We start from the raw sequence: 16,715 nt of genomic DNA, 5'->3' as shown, positions 1-16,715 counted from the left end.
CTCCGAAACTATTGGTTACAGCTTCTGTAAAGATTGACACACAACCTCTGCTAGAAAAATCCCTCCCCAGGTAAAGCTTCTGGATCCAAGATGCCAAAATAGGAAGTTCCTCATTTTCACACAATGAATTCATTATTGCAGTAACTTTATAGAGAAATAATTTGTTCAGTAGTGGAAACAGTCTAAATAGTCACACCCAAGGGTCTCTCATGTCTGATTCTACCTCGTGTTTGGGTGGCTCTGAACAAACAACAGTATTTCAGTATTTTAATTTCTCATCTTTTAAAAATGGAGAGTCTGTAAAGCAGTTATCCTTCAATTAAAAAAATAAATTAAAAAAATAATGCAACAAGGAAAAAAAAAGGGAGTCATTTCATAGAGCTAAAGAATAATCAGTAAAAAAAAAAAATCCTGATTTATCTTAGAAATCATCACTAAAAACTTTCACAGTAAGGATAGCCTTGGGGAAGCGGTCCTTTTGTCAGTATCTGCCAAATTTTAAATGCACTTGACTCGGCAATTCTATTTCAAGGTGTTCACTGTGGTAGTTAGGAATAGCAAAAAATAGCCAACAACACGAATGACATCAGTAATTATCAAATGTATTATGGAACATCATACCATGGAATGTCACTTGTATGTTTGAATTGTGTGACTGAAGAGAAAAAAAAGTACAAGAGTCTCTTTTTCACTGATTTTCTCACCACTGTTGATTGGCTTTCATTCTCTGCATCCTTGATCCTACCATTGTTCAAGCTGCCATAATTCCTCATATCATTCCAGATCTGTACTACTGCTTCCTCCTTTTCAGCCAGTTACATCTATAGATCAAACCAATGATATGACTCAGGCTTCCCTGGTGGCTCAGATGGTAAAGAATCTGCCTAAAATGGAAACCCAGATTTGATCCCTGGGTTGGGAAGCTCCCCTGGAAAAGGGAATGGCTACTCACTCCAGTGTTCTTGCTGGAGAATCCTGTGGACAGAGGAGCCTGGTGGGCATATAGTTCATGGGGTCGAAAAGTCAGACACTGAGTGACCTTCATTTTTACTGGCAGCTGTGATTCCAGACCAAAACCTACTAGAAGGTGTGGGCATATTCTGGAGTATGGCCCATTAAATTATGCCTGTCATCCCATGTCCTGAGCCAGGGTGTACTGTTAAATAGCAGTGTTCCTAGAGCAGACCCGTTTTGCCTTGTTACTTACTCCACAGACCAACTTGGCTTAGACCCAGGGAACTTCCCAAGTTCTGGCAAGTGTTAGCACTGTTCATGTCTTCGCTGTTAACAAGCGGGCCAGTGAACCAGCTTGCATCTCTTGTTGCATAGGTATCCAGAGTTTCCTAGCTTTTATGTTGTTTTAAAAGCATTTCAAGAGTCAATTTACAGAAAATGACAATGCATCAATGTGAAAAAAATTTTTTAAATAAGTTACCACTTAACAGACTAGTTACTAGCCAATGGTTCACACTTGAGCAGCAGTTAATCCCAAGATGTAAACTGTAATGGGTTTGTGCTAATTTATAGTTATACCATCCTATGCAGAAAGTACCTGGCTGGTATTGAAAGAGGTATTTCAGGCACTTTGAGGCCTGTTACACTGAACAGACCTAAATTTGAACTTCTGTCATGGTTTATATGATGCCAAGCAAGGGAGTTGCCCACACTTTCCATTCAGAAATTTCTGTCTTATATTTCCAGTGCATCTTCAATACAGCTGGATACTACCCTAATGTCTAACAATACTGAAAAAATCCCCCAGGCTGTGAAGGAAGTATTTGCTGAACATCTTGTCACTCGGGCACTTTTCACCTTTTATCATTTGAGTATTACCCCTGTGGTGCACAGGACACAATTTCCAGATTAAGAAAATTAATACAGCAAATATCAGTAACTGATAGCAAGGCCAAAAGGACAATCATAGTAACTAACCAGCCAATACCTCCCAACCTTTAGGAAAACAATTAGTTTTTAAATCAGTATGCCAATTTTATCAATTTTTAAAATGCAGAAAATACTATAGTTTAATCTGATGTGAAGAAAATCTTTATAACCCATAGTGCTGTAACTGTTTCTAAACATTGAAATAGTTCCTCTGCGTTAACTTTTAAAAAACCATCTCCAGTTAAACAAGGGTTTTCCACTAAATTATTTAAATTGCCTCCTACCTCCCTTTATTTGCATTTTGGATACCAAAGTTTCAGGGTGTACTTTTGAATACTGAAGAGCTAGTATGTCTGAAGATTTAAGAGGGTTTTTGTCCATGTCTTCCTGTCAAGACCTGAATCCAGTTAGTTAACCTGAAAAAATCCTTGTTCCCATTCTCAACATCTCCTGCCACATAATACCCACTTAAGTTCCTCAGGGCAGAATTTACCCATTTAGGATTGCCTACTAGCAACAATTTCTATAGCTATAGGAAACTTGCATGTAAATCAGAGATAACGCCTTGTTCCTCTTGACCAAAAATTTGATAAATTTTGACAATTTCAGCCTTCCTTTGATGTCCTCTCCTTTAGCTTAGAAAAGGGAAGTTTAGATTTATAATCACTATTCTGCTTTTTACTTACATGTACCTTGCTTTGGAAAACTATCTTACTCAGTAGTCTGGAAGCAAAATTAGTTTTTTCCTAATTTATAGATAGCAGCCTGAGAACACATGGAACGTCTCATGGAAATCTTTTTTTATCAGCCCATTAACCTATTTATAAGGGTGAAGTGAGTATTTTTAAAAGGATAAACTTTGGCAGCCCTTACACTTAAAGGATGTTGCTAAGAGATATTAAGATAAAATATGTATATAACAAAAATCTTAAGTGAAAGCCATTTAACTAATATTTAAAACCTCTGCAATTATTAGTTTATTAGTATCATCCAGGACTCAGATGTTCAGTATTCCTCCTGAAATTACATAAACAAATGCAAATGGAAAGAATCCAAGTCAAAATTATATAACAAAACAGCACTCCATCACAAAAGCGTGTAAAATTACAAGAACGCTATTTTAAAACACTGGCACTTTAAGAGAACAATAATCTCAAAAACCACAAAATTGCCAAATTGTTCCCTAAACTGCTAAGCAGATAAACATATGACCCTAATGAATGAGCTGGAGTTTTGTAAAGAAAAGTCAAATTCAAATAAATCAGTTAATTCATACTGAAATACAAAGTGTCTTCCTCCCTTGTCTATTCGATTTATAAAGGGGCAAACCATAATACAGGAAGATATACCTGATTTAAAATGTGGTATATAACTTTTAAAGTCAGCCCAATTAATTAAAAATACCTTTAACCAAGGGTCTCAAGTTTCCTAAACAATCTCTACTTGGATAAGAAGGAGAAGACATTTACAGCCAGCACTTTTTCCCAGAGCCTTTGCTGGGACAATCATCGACAAAAAAACAATATGGCAGTCTTGTATTTTAAGCTCACGCTTTTGGGGATACATTCTCGGGTCTTTAACGTGGGAACTGCAAATATAACTGCCATTACATGGTAATGGGAGTTAAAGAGTGTAGAGTCCTCATGTAAAGATTAGAACATACTTTTCTATTAGTCCTTCAAGGACAGACTTTCAAAATGTTTGATTCTAGTAATCCCGTGCTGTGAATAGATTGGTTACTCTTCACTTGGTAAATGTAACTGGGCTATGTGAAATCCGCTATCAACTGGTCAAGACTGAAGTTTCAGTTATGGATGAAAGGTGTCTCAATTCAACTTTTATTACCCTCATCATGGGTATGCAGGGTGTGCAGACAAAAGCTTTTTATCAGCTAACTATATGAAAGATAAACAGTGTGGTAATTCCGTGTGATCCAAAATGGGCAAAAGCAAAAGACTAGCTTCCCCTTAAGAAAAATTTCCAGACCTATGAAAAGGACAACAATACTAATAAAAAAAATTGTATTTACTTAGAAGCATTCAGAATGTCAACAAAACAGCTGCAACTTTTTTTCTTTTTCTTTTTTTTGCAATTACAGAGTGGTATTCAGTTAACAGAACAACAATTATTCGTATAAGCTGCATCAGAGACAACTGAAGATGAAAAAACTACCATCCCCATATATAACTAATTTGTGCTGTGCACCAACAAGAACCTGCTTTAAATTTCCATGCCAATTTACAACCCCCATACTGTACCAGGCAAGGTTAGTGGCTATTGAAAATACCACCAGGACAGGGCTATCTAAAGACACATTCGGTAGTGTGTTAACTATACAAAAAAAGACACTGTACAGTTTAAAAACAAATCTTACACAGCCTTACATTTCAATTTTTTTTTCTTTAAAAGGAGTGAGTTGTGTACAGGGGGGTTAAATGCTTTATAGACAAGAAAAAAAAAAAAACAAAAAACTGCGCTAGAACCAACTTATTCATCATCATCATCTTCTTCCTCCTCCTCATCCTCTTCATCTTCTTCCTCCTCCTCATCCTCTTCATCTTCCTCATCTTCCTCCTCTTCCTTCTTTTTCTTGCTCTTTTCAGCCTTGACAACTCCCTTTTTTGCTGCATCAGGCTTCCCTTTAGCTCGGTATGCGGCAATATCCTTCCAAAATAAAGGCAGGAAGAAAGTGGGACGAAAGACCAAACAGTTAAGTAATGGGAGAAATAAAAGTAACAGGCAAAACTTTATGGAAAAAACAAGGACTCAGATACACTAAAATACCATTTATCTGAAGATTCACACCAACTTGGACTTTCACAAACACTCATAAAAATATTATGAGATAACTAAATAAGCCAGAGCTCATGGTATGACATTGTCTAATATTTGCATTGCTATGCCTCACTGAAGTACAACTATATACCACATCCAAACTTTAGTTTATTAAAACTAGAATGTAGAGACTGATTAAAGGGTAGACACTGCCACCTTCTGAATGCAAAAAAGCATTCTACAGGTTTATACTGACAGACCCTAATCCATAGCAGGAAATCTCTCCATAAAAAAAAAAAAAAAGTTATCTGCCACCAAGCATGCAACTAGGTTCAGAAACATCTAGAAATGGATATATTTCTCCAGAATGACTAAATAACCTAAAATCTAACTTTACTTAATATTTCAATTAAAAGTATAAGGGGAGGTTATAGCTTTTTCTGTTATCAATTTACTGTACAGATCAAAATATTTTAAACTTTCTAACTTAGTCAAGTTTTTAATATAAGGGAAAGAACATAAGTGTTTCAGGGTGTTTATGAACAATACAGATCTGTATTACTTGGTCCAGCCTATTTTTATGTTGTGTGCCTGAACAGTTAAAATAATGACATTATCTGATTCAAAGTGACTACCAGAATTTTCATAAATTCACATGGTGGAGAATAACAAAACCAGCTTAAGTGTATATGGCCCTTGCCCAAGGCAAATTATGTTAAGTCAAACAACTTTAACAATTTATTTGATCTACATTCTTTGAAAGATGGAAAGGGACTTGCAGACTACAGCTAATGGTGCACTGAATAGTTGTTATACTCAACACTGCACCACACCTATTAGAAATCATAAAATAGGAAATTAAGCTGCAGTACCAAGTACAGCTGTTCATCTAACATCTGGCATACTCCTCCACCGCTACACCAAACCCGCACTGCTTACCTTTTCATACTTTTCCTTCAGCTTAGCAGCCTTCTTCTCATAAGGCTGCTTATCATCCGCAGCAGTGTTATTCCACATCTCTCCCAATTTCTTTGCAACATCACCAATAGACAGGCCAGGATGTTCGCCTTTGATTTTTGGACGATACTCAGAACAAAACAAGAAAAAGGCCGAACTAAAAGGAGAGATTTAAGTTTAGAATTGCAGGTTTACCAACAACTGTGTTGTACTGCTATATAAAAGCCACTTCTAATTTCTACCACATATCTGACAGGGTATCATGTTATAAAATGCTAAATATCCCTCACTAGACTTAATTTACACAGTTATTTTAACTTACAACATTACTAGTTGAACATATATTATTTATTAGTATTCCAAATGAACATTCTGCAATTACTCTTATGATTTCTCAAGAAATAAAAAAGAATCAAAACTACATTTAGGAGACATATTGGGTGAGGTCAGTATCTAATTTCACCGCTCTAACTAAAACTGCCACCCAAGAGAAATTTTACAAAATTTAAATATACCAATACCAGTTAGCTAAGAAACTTTGATTACAGACTGGAGATCCACAGGGTGGCCTGCTAAATTTGTCTACAATAAAATACTTCCTGAAAAATCAAAACAGGCAAGATACTTACGGAGGCCTCTTAGGTGCATTGGGATCCTTGAACTTCTTTTTTGTTTCCCCTTTAGGAGGAATATAAGTTTTCATTTCTCTTTCATAACGGGCCTTGTCCGCCTTTGCCATGTCTTCAAATTTTCCTTTCTCTTTAGCAGACATGGTCTGTAAAAAAAAAAAATTGTAAACTTACATGAGTTAACAAAATTTTAACCAATTGTGAAGTATGGAAATGAATAAAATGCAGTATCCTTTGCTAAATATTTAGTAACCTGTTCCGACATCAACACCCACATTTGCAAATTGTACCGAAGCTTTAAAAAAAAAAAAAAATCGCAATTTGGAATTCAGCCTTTATTGCCTACTCAGTAGGTTTTCAGCCCTCTTACCTTCCACCTCTCTGAGCACTTCTTAGAAAACTCTGAGAAGTTGACAGAAGCATCCGGGTGCTTCTTCTTGTGCTCCTCCCGGCAAGTTTGCACAAAGAATGCATATGATGACATTTTGCCTCTCGGCTTCTTAGGATCTCCTTTGCCCATGTTTAATTATTTTTCTAAAAAATAAAAAAAACACAAGTTTAATGTTAACAATGAAATTTATGGCACCGAAGAGCACTCTAACTTCTTGGGGAGTCAATGAACAGCATGGCACTGGTTATTAAACACGGCCTTGGCAACAACCCCTCACAATATCAAAGAAAATGTCAGGGATGGACAATTCCTAGAAGAGTCTGCACCAACCCAATAAACGGTCCTTCAGTGGGATCTCAAAGAAAGTGTAGACACAATGGTACACTCATACCGTATTTGTGAATTATCTCCCTGCATCTGTTTTGAATGTAATACCTAAGTGGTCATTAAAATTTTTTTTTTTCATGTAAGAAATCATTATTAATCAACAAACCCAAAGGTCAGAAAAGGAATGCTGCAGATTCATGCAGCTACGTAAGGAGTAGGTAAGAGCCAAAGTTGAGTAGACCTTTCCGGATTACGGGCCAGATTCCCCGCTCGTCTAAAGTTTTCCCCATGATTGCTTTAAAATATTCTCTTCTCGGCACAAAACTTTGCCGGGAGGAGGGACCGTGGAAGCGGCAGCTCGGACCCAGGCTGGGGGTGGGGTGGTGTGGGGGGTTGGCGGTGCTATTTGCGCGGCTGCCACCGCCAGGCAGCCTCGCTTCCTATCGGTTTGGCCCCGAGATGTATTTCGGTTCTGACTAAACACGTCCGGTCTGAAGTTTCTTCGAGTAAACAACGATGAGGGACAAAAGCCACTCCTGCTCGTGGCTCGGGCTGCCCCCCGCCCCCACCCGGGGAATATATATATACACATATATTTTTAAGCTCTGAAAAGTTGGGGCGCCGCGCGGGGCGGGCTTCGCACACCTTCCCGCCACCCGGGCCCCCTTACTCCCGCCCGCCCGCCAACTTCGGGGCCGCGCGCTGGGAGGCCGCCACCCCCCCGGGGCGGGGGGGGGAGCGGCGACCGGGCCTTCAGGCCCGGATCCCCGCGCGCGGGGCCCGCCACGTGCGCCCGCCGCCCCGCGCAGGCCCGTCGGCCTCCCCCATTTTGTCGGCTCGGCGGAGGGAGCAGCCCCGCTCGAAATGGGGGCTGGCTCCGCCCGCGGCCGCCGGGGCCGGCGCGCACGGAATGGCCGCTGCGCGTCTTCCCCGCCTGCGCCGCCGCCGCCGCGAGGGCGAGCGAGAGAATATGGCTCCTTCCCTTTGTGTGTGTATGTGTGTGAGTGTGTGCGCGAGAGTGAGTGTGCGAGAGTGAGTGCGAGCGCCGGCGGGCGGGGTGCGCGGCGCGCTCTGGCGCACACACTCGGCCATGACGGCCGGGGGGAGGGGCGGGGGGCGCGCGGCCGGACCCTCCCCCTCCCCCGTCCGCGGTGTGTGTGTGTGAGGTGGGGGCCCCCGCCTCGGGAGGCGCCCCCGGCCCGCCGCTCCCCGTCTCCCTCCGCGCGGCCCGCCGCCCCCGCACTCGGGGGGACGCGGGGCTGGCAGAAGAGGAAAAAAAAAAGTTGCCTCGGAACTGCTGCGCCCAGCTTCCCCCCCGCCCGCGCCCGCCTTGTTTTCTCTCCAGCCAGCAGCGCCGGGCCGAGTCAGCCATGTTATCCAGCGAGCGCCGCGGCGCCGCTCCCCCCCGCCGCCCGGCCGCCGCGCCCGGCCCCGGGCTCGGGCTCAGGCCGGCGGGCCCGGCCCCGCGCCGCCGCCCCCGGCCCCGGCCCCGCGCCGCCGCCCGCCCGCAGCGCCCGCCCGCCCGCGCTCGCTCGCCCGCTCGCCGCCGGCGCCCGGCTCTGCGGCGGCCAATGCAGCCGTGAAGCGCCGCCCGCCCGCCCGGCGGCCCGCCGCCCCCCGCGCACGCCGGCCGCCCGAACGCTCGGCCCCGGGGGTTCAAAAACACGTTAAAAAAATTTTTTTTTAATGGAAAAAAAAATTTTTTTTTTTTTTTTGCGCCAGTCAGCGCGGACGCCGCCGGGGGTGGAAACTCGCGGGGCTCGGGGCTCGCGGCGCCTCAGGCGGCCCCGGGGGCCGGGGCTCCGGCGCGGGGCAGGGCTCCCGGCGCCCGAGGGGAGGCTCGCTCCGTGCGCAGTTTCCCCCCACGGTCCCCCCTCATTTGCCTTTGTGTGGATCCTGACCCGCCGGCTCCCGGCCGCGGGGATCCGGCCGCCGCGCGGGCTGAGGAGCTGCCGGAGGCGCTCTCCCCGCCGCGGCGCTGCCCCGGACTCACCCTCCGCGAGGCACAGAGTCGCCCAGTGCCCGTCCGGCTCTCACTTGCCCCGGCGCTGTCTCTATGGAGCTCAATGTACTGCAATGGCTGTGAGAGCGGGAGCCAGACGCAGCCTCCTCACTCTCTCCGCTCTGTAACATTACTCTCCAGCCAGCGCCGCGCCTATTGGCTACCGCCAACTCACGGGGCTCGCTCATTGGCCCGATACCTCCCATTGTCCTGACCAGAGCCCGCCTGCTATTGGCTGTCTCCGGGGACACGTCATCAAGGATTGAAACAGCGCGCAAATCTGAATGTGTGTGTGTGCCGGGCAGAGAGGCTGAGGCGGGAGAGGCAGAGGCAGAGGCAGCAGCTGCTACGGGAAAGCAGAGCTCTATGGTGTATGTGTGCATGTGTCTAACCCAAGCCAGCCCCACACCCGAGCGGCCGCCGGAGCGAAAAGGGCCTGACTTTTCCACAAGTGTCTCCAACTCCTCAGGCAAAAGAGACACCCACAGACCTCCCCCCCCCTTTCTCACCCCAAACTCACTTCCACAGCCGTTGAGATAAGAGGCCCCAGACTTTTAACAGACCTTCAAAAGTGAGAACGACACGATGAGATCACGGTCCCCGAAAACCGGGGTTTCTGCTTGTGCAGAGGGGCGAAAGCAGCCAAGATTCGAACTTCTCAACCACATACGGTTGCATTACACTTTAGATCTCTGGAAAGGCAGGGCTTTTCCTATAAGAAAGTGACAACGATCCAGTCAGCCGCTTTTAAAACACCCCTTTTCTGGGCTCTTAAGCCCGCACCGTCAGGTTTGCAGAGCAGCTGAAACCTTGAGTCACTCAACAGGCATTTAGTTTCATCCTTTTTCTTGGTTTGCTCGAGTTTCACAGCTTGTCTGGAACTTTTTATTTAAATACAAAGCCCTGTCTTAACTTCCTGGAAATCAAACGATTCTTCCATGAAATTAAAGTACAGCCACTTCATTTCGATGCGGGGTACTCCAGCAGGAAATGTTTGGGAGGGCCTGCTAGAATTAGCAAATTCATTAGAGACCACATTTTTAACTGTTGGGCTGTTTTATTTGACTTGGTGTGGATTACTGTGATAATCAAACGAATCCTTGTGATGCTATCTTTCTTTCCCATCGCACCACTTAGTGCATCCATGTAACTGCTCTAGGGTTACAGGAGTTGTAGGTATATTGTTACCCGGAGGATTAGATGGAGGCAGAGAGTGCCCATGCCCAAATCCATAGGCTGTGGCTTCCCTAACCCACCAAGGTGGCTGGTTTTAACAGACAAACTTACATTATGTCTGTGAGGAAAATGTGCGGGCTCTAATAGCCAGTTCTGGAGACCATACGCTTATATCGCCCCTTTATGAAACTATTATCTATTGCTCTGTAGCCTGAGCAGACCACACCCCTATTCAGTTACAACAGACTTCCCTTTTTTTCACTCTCTAGTGGTATGTTTATACACTTCTAAACCCACCAGCCAATTCCTCCAAATTTAACAGACCAAAGTTAAATAATTTTGTTAGTTTTTTTCATATATCCCATGTAAACATCCATAACATAATATGCTTTCTCAAATTTATTAAGCTACATGAGAACAGACAGAGAGATAACCTCTCCTGACTATGATTTTAATGCTTACTCCTTTTTTAAAAAAAAATACATAATTGCTATCAGGGTTTATAGTCTTGGTGAGTGGACAATGCATGCTATATGAACATGAAAAGAAATAATATTAAAAATATATAAACTAGTATAATGTGCTTAAAGTTATTGGTGTTTAAAAAAGCAAACATCTAAAGTTAACTTTTATACTGTTTTCATACATATGTGCTCTTCTTTACTTCCCTCCATTAATCTAATTTTATGCTTTATTTAAATCTAGGTTATTTTAATTCTGTTTTATCTTCTCAATGACTATATTACAAAATATTCATGAGAATGATTACATTTTAGGGCATCCATGATATCAAAATTTGACTATTACTTGAAGATTGTACTATCAGTATTTTCCAGGAGCATCGTTGGGTTTGCTCTGGATCAACCACTTTTTTAGATACTTTTACCAGTTATTTCTAATAGCTTACTCCTTCCAGGGTCAGCTTATGGTCACAGAACAAGAGAACAATGGGCCCAACACAGGTTTCTATTTCAGCAGGATGCTATGGTAAGTAACAGGCACTGGATTTAAATATCAATAGACCTGGGTTCAGATCCTTGCTCTGCTACTTACTAGCTCTACAATCTCAGACAAGTTTTTTTTTTTAAACTTCTTTGTGCTTCATATCTTTCAGCTATAAAATGGAAGTTATCACTAAGTGGTTGTAAAGATTAAACTTATTTTTCAAAGATTTAAGATTATGCTGACCTCTTTAAACTCATGACTTAGAAAAACTCAAGTGCAATTAGCCTTGAGCTTTTCTTCATATTTTATTTTTATATGAAGGCAGTGGTTGCAAATTAAGCTTTTTTAAAAAAATTCTATCCTCAAACAGTACTATTCCTCATTCAGTCTAGTGATGGTTGCTTCATTTACTCCCAAGTATATCAGGGGCCATGACACAAGGAAGGATATTAAGACCTCCACTTACAGGCACATTTCTCATATTTGCTTTCTGTGATACAAAGGGAGGAACATAAAAAGGAGAAAAACTTTCAAGTAAACCCTACAACTTCCAGCTCTAGCCCTGCAACTTTAATGTTCACTTATTTATGATATTAGACCCTCTCCTTCAATGTGAATCATCAGTTACAAACTGGCATATATTTTACTTTAGGGTTATTGAGGGTTTTATCCTAACTTACAGAGTTACCTAATTTAAAAAGCTTGATCACTCTCCATGCCCAATTTAGGCAACTGAATTTCATATCTTCATTAATGTAATTTATGCCCTTCCTGGAGCCAGCCTCTAAGATAGGTGAAGTGCCTCTCTTCTGGGATCCCATAATATTCTGTACATTAACTACTATGCTCACAATTGTAATTATCCAGTTATGTGTCTGTTTGTCCCACTACACAGCACCCCTTATAGGCAGGAATTTTATTTTTGCATCCCAAGCACCTAGCAGGGTGCCTGACACATAGCAGGCACTGAATAACGTCTACTGAAGAAATGAATTAATAGCTGAAAGAGTACTTACTGCAAATTATTGTTTTAATCTTCCTCTTCCATCTTTGGAGAGAAACATTGGGGTATTTCTAAATCAGAAGGCAGGAAAATAGAATAATCAGTAATAAGCACATGTTAGGATACTAATATTGAGGATAGGTGTCAATGGCACCTCGTTCTTATAACTTAAAAAGAGGAAGATGGAGTTGGGGGCTGGAGGGAATTGCAAATATAGACAGACACATATATTTGTACTATTTACCAGCTCCCAACTAGGCCAAGGTTATTCCTAGTTGGATACAATGAACTATGGCAAGCCAAATAAGAATTTATCACAGTAAACTGCAAGAATGTCTGCCCAAAGGTTGCTTCCAATGGGCATTTGAAACTTAACTCTAATGTAAAAAAAAAAAAAAAAAAAAACACAACACAAAAAGCAGACGGAGGCTCTGGATGTTTGGCTGCAGGATATTGATTCCTCCTCATACAATGAATCGTAAAGTCAAGCTATATGAATTCTCTTGTTGTCTGTCCTTCTCAAAACGGGCCAGTTTCTGAAAAGGAGGAGAAACAGTAAACCAAAATGTCTGAGGAGGTCAACCAGACTAAGGATCCTGTACACTTAAAACCTTTTTTTCCTGGATGCTGACAATACAGGGGAGGAATTCAGGAAGAGAAAACAGTGCAGGTTGTGAACTAGGACACTGAGTCCCACCACGTGTGGCCTCTGGTAGCCATTAAGGTGTGTGCTTGTTTCCCCAACTCTTGCTTAGGGGCTGTGATGCCTTATCTCACTTGTGAGGATGTTACAGGATTAAACAGATGGGCCAAAAGAAAGACCCAAGGAAGGCAGAGGAGCGGTGTTATTGTATCTGTCGGCGAGCATAGAAGGGAAACTTTGGCTGCTTAGTACTTCTGCCTAGGCCCAAGTCTTCTGTCCCAATGTGGCTTGCAGGTGGGGAAATTAGTGGTTTCAGCTGTGGGCAGATAGGTGGCTACGCAAAAAAAAAAAAAAAAAACCACCACCAACAAAACAAAACGGTATATAAGCAAATTTTTGTGTGTTAGAGGGGCATGCTGGGCAGCTTGCAGGATCCTAGTTCCCCAACCAGGATTGAACCCAGGCCCTCGGCAGTGAAAGGAATGGAGTCCTAACCACTGGACTGACAGGGAAGTCCTGGACACAAATTTATACCAACAATATCTCTAGAATTGGAATATTTCACTGGTGAATAAGGAAGAAAAATTACACCTTTTTAAAGATAAGGTGCCTCTCTTCTGGTTAGCCAAAGAATGGTATATATGAAGAGGGGAAACTCATTAGTAAGTTTTTATAAAATGGTGATCTAAATTCAGAAAAGATCACTCCTTTAGGTTTTGATCTCAAGAACCATGTCAACATGCCAAATTCAGCTGCCCTATTAGAAGTGCCGTAAACCTTGAGAACAAATGTCTTAGCACACCTGCTAGGTAGGATGGCTTATAATAAGAAAGACAGACATGGCGAGTGTGAGTGAAAATGTGGAGAAATTGGCACCATCCTATACTGCTGGTGGGAATGTAAAACAGTGCAGCTGGTTTGCAAAACAGTCTGACAGTTCCTCCCAATAATATACCTAGAGTTACCGTGTGACCCAGCAATTCCACTCCTAGGTATGTACCCAAGAGAAACAAAAACGTTCACACAAAAACCTGCACGATTGTTCATGGCAGCATTATTTGTAATAATCAAAAAACAGTCCAAAGTTTCATCAACTGATGAGAGGATAAATAAAACGTAGTATATCTTTGATTGAATATTATTCATTGATAGAATACTGACAAACATCACCACATGGATGAACCTGGAAAACATTATGCTAAGTGAAAGAAACCACATACATAAAACCCCACCTATTGTACAATTCCATTTATATAAAATGTCTAGAATAGGAAATTTATAAAGACAGGAAGTAGATTAGGGGTAACCAGGTGTGGGGGCCTGTGGGGAAGGGGGGTGATGGCTAATAGGTTTTCTTTTGAGAAGATGAAAATGTTTATTATAATAATGGTTGTGCGACTCTGATGATACCAAAAGTCATCAAATTGTATGTATGTGAATTCTGTCTCGATAAAGCGGTTTTTTAAAAACAGAATTAATGTTTTATGAAACAAACAGAGACGACGGATCACTACCCATTTGTCAATCCTGTCCAGTACTTTCCTGCTCTTCCTCTTCATTCAGTGGAAATTTCTTCTATTAGTGGAATTATATATTCTGCGCTTAAAATGTATTTTTGCTACAAAATAATGTTAAAAGAGCATTGTTCTGGGGTACCTTGGGAGGTTTTCCTTGAGCTCCTAAGATGACTGTACTGTCGGCTGAGCCACGAAGCATCGGGTCAGACTGTGCAAACTGGCAGGCCTCTCTGGCTTCTATGACATGCAGATGCTCCATTTGGTCAGCACAGTGTTTTTTAAAAGGTGGATTTTTTTTCATATTAAAAGAAAATCCAGATTTTGAACAATCTGAGATCTGATCAGCTTGGCTCCACATGTAGGCAGGTGACGATGCTGTGGTCGACCCCCCTGAAGGAGGTGGGTGTTCTGTCGTCTGCCGCAGCCCCACGGTTCCAAAGCACCTGACTTGCCTTCTCACCTGGCTGGCCCCTCGGACACCTGGGTTGGAAAGTCCTGAGCTGGGTCCTTAGGATTTCAGGACTACAACCTGTGATTCTGTAGTGTTCTTTGCTCAGAGGTTCTTCTGAGAAACACTGTCATCACACAGAACACAGAGTGGGAAACTGAGCCAGAGGTCCCTCAGGTGAGGAGCAGAACCATGTTTGGCGCTGTCACAAGTAGCAGGTACTCGTGATGAGAAACAGAGTCTGGCTGGCTGTTTGTCAGAGGCTGTCCTACAGCCTAGACAAAAGACTAGAAATTGAGCTTTATATACTGTATCTCTCCTGTGTGCTGGGCTATACAGAGATGATTTCATCTCATCCGCACAGGATGAAAATAATTGTACAAATAATTCTAAGGAGGCTTAGAGAGATCCCTTCAGTTGTCCAAGGTCACACAGCTAGTGAGAAAGTAACAATATCGACCCAGTTCTGACTCCAAAGCTGAAGTTTTCTCCACTAAGCCTCATGGCCTTTCAGTTACTAGCCCAGCTAATAAAATTTTAAAGACAATCACATTTTCCCACCTAAATATACCCCATATCCTCATGGGGATTTGATGTGAGTTTATAGCCTTGACTTACAAGGTTTTTGAATAGGGCCCATACATTCTGCATATATAAATCTTGAAAAAAGTTTCATGAAACAATACCTAACATTGTGATGGAGTCTGACTCCTTTTCCCTTAAAATCCTGAATTTACTTGCAACCCACAAATAGGCCCTACAGTTTGCAGAACACTGCAATAAAGGTGGGAGTCAAGAAGCCCGTCTTCCATCAGGGGTAACGACAGCTCTAAGAGGCAAGTGTGGATGCTGCCTACTGATGGGATGGGACTGAAGGGAAGAAATGGCAGGGCAGCTGCTGCATCCAGGTACCTGCAGCCAGAGACCCCCGCACAGCCAAGGAATGAAAGTGAAGTCGCTCAGTCATGTCTGACTCTTTGTGACCTCATGGACTGTAGCCTACCAGGCTCTGCGGTCCAGGCAAGAATACTGGAGTGGGCTGCCATTTCCTTCCTTCTGCCAAATCTGTGGGGCTGAGAAAGATAGGAGACAAGAAGGAAGACTGCCTTGCTCTCCCTGGAAGATCAAGACAAAAGCAGGCATTCCAGGCCTTCGGGAGAAGCAAAGAAGATGCTTGAACATCCCCAAGGCCTAGGGGAGAAATCCTAGCAGAGCCGATAAATATGGGGTTCATCACCTTGGATCTGTCTTTGTCAGAGGCCAGGCAGAGTCTCTCTTCGAGCAGAAGATAGCCTTACCTCCCCACAGGATAGCCTTTTTGTTGGGGAAAAAAAATAGCACCCAAAATGGCTTGTGGGGCTAAATAGAAGGTGACCATCAATCCATACCTGTTATTCATGAAGGTGTTAAAAAAAATCAACAACAGAAAACCTGTGTGCTTTTTTCCCCAAAAGGTTGCTGTTGATCCTTGTTCTAAGGCTTCCTTTTGATTTCCAAGAACAGAAATAAGCAAGTAGGAAGGAGATAGCATGATTTAATATATTCTAGCATACTTACTACCACCAAATTGATAGTCACATTCTGAAACAGAACTCTGCCTGAGAAATATTCATGGCATTTGACCAATGATTTTGCTTCCAAAAAACACTCAGAAAGTAATCAGAAACAAGTAAAAAGCATGAAACATTTGAATATTAACTGCAGAATTATCCATAATGTGTCAACAACCTAGGTGCTCAATGAGTGGCTTGGCTTGGTAAACTGTGGGCCATTCTCATGATAGATTATCATTAGGCTACAATCTTATGTAACAGGAGGGAAAGGGGCAGGACACAACTTTTGAAAGAATAACATAGCCCAAGGACACAACACAAACCACATAAACCAATTAGAATCAAATGGGACCAAGACGGCAGACAAGACTAGGCCTTGATCCTCAATCAGCAAGTGAAATGACACACCCAGAGGGGCCTTGACAGTTCCAAGTGAAAGTGAAAATGAAGTCGCTCAGTCCTGTC

The 16,715-nt window shown here is 42.7% G+C and overlaps 1 protein-coding gene across 2 annotated transcripts; it reads right to left on the bottom strand.

Moving 5' to 3' along the window:
* Positions 1–2,837: 2,837 nt before the first annotated feature.
* Positions 2,838–9,122, bottom strand: HMGB1 (high mobility group box 1). Of its 2 annotated transcripts, none has more exons than XM_061434848.1 (5): positions 8,957–9,122; positions 6,616–6,779; positions 6,246–6,391; positions 5,599–5,773; positions 2,838–4,548 (listed from the first exon to the last, which is right to left on the bottom strand). In XM_061434848.1, exons 2-5 carry the CDS (start codon positions 6,763–6,765, stop codon positions 4,372–4,374), a joined length of 648 nt encoding a protein of 215 aa, XP_061290832.1. In that variant the 5' UTR covers positions 6,766–6,779; positions 8,957–9,122; the 3' UTR covers positions 2,838–4,371. The 2 variants fall into 2 exon arrangements, with proteins under 2 accessions (XP_061290832.1, XP_061290833.1); XM_061434849.1 differs by lacking the exon at positions 8,957–9,122 and adding an exon at positions 7,205–7,928.
* Between the last annotated feature and the right edge of the window lie 7,593 nt (positions 9,123–16,715).

Source organism: Bos javanicus, chromosome 12 (assembly GCF_032452875.1).
Source record: "Bos javanicus breed banteng chromosome 12, ARS-OSU_banteng_1.0, whole genome shotgun sequence".
NCBI lineage: Eukaryota > Metazoa > Chordata > Mammalia > Artiodactyla > Bovidae > Bos > Bos javanicus.
Note: the sequence above shows the minus strand (reverse complement) of the source record. Positions and strands in the feature narration are given on the sequence as shown.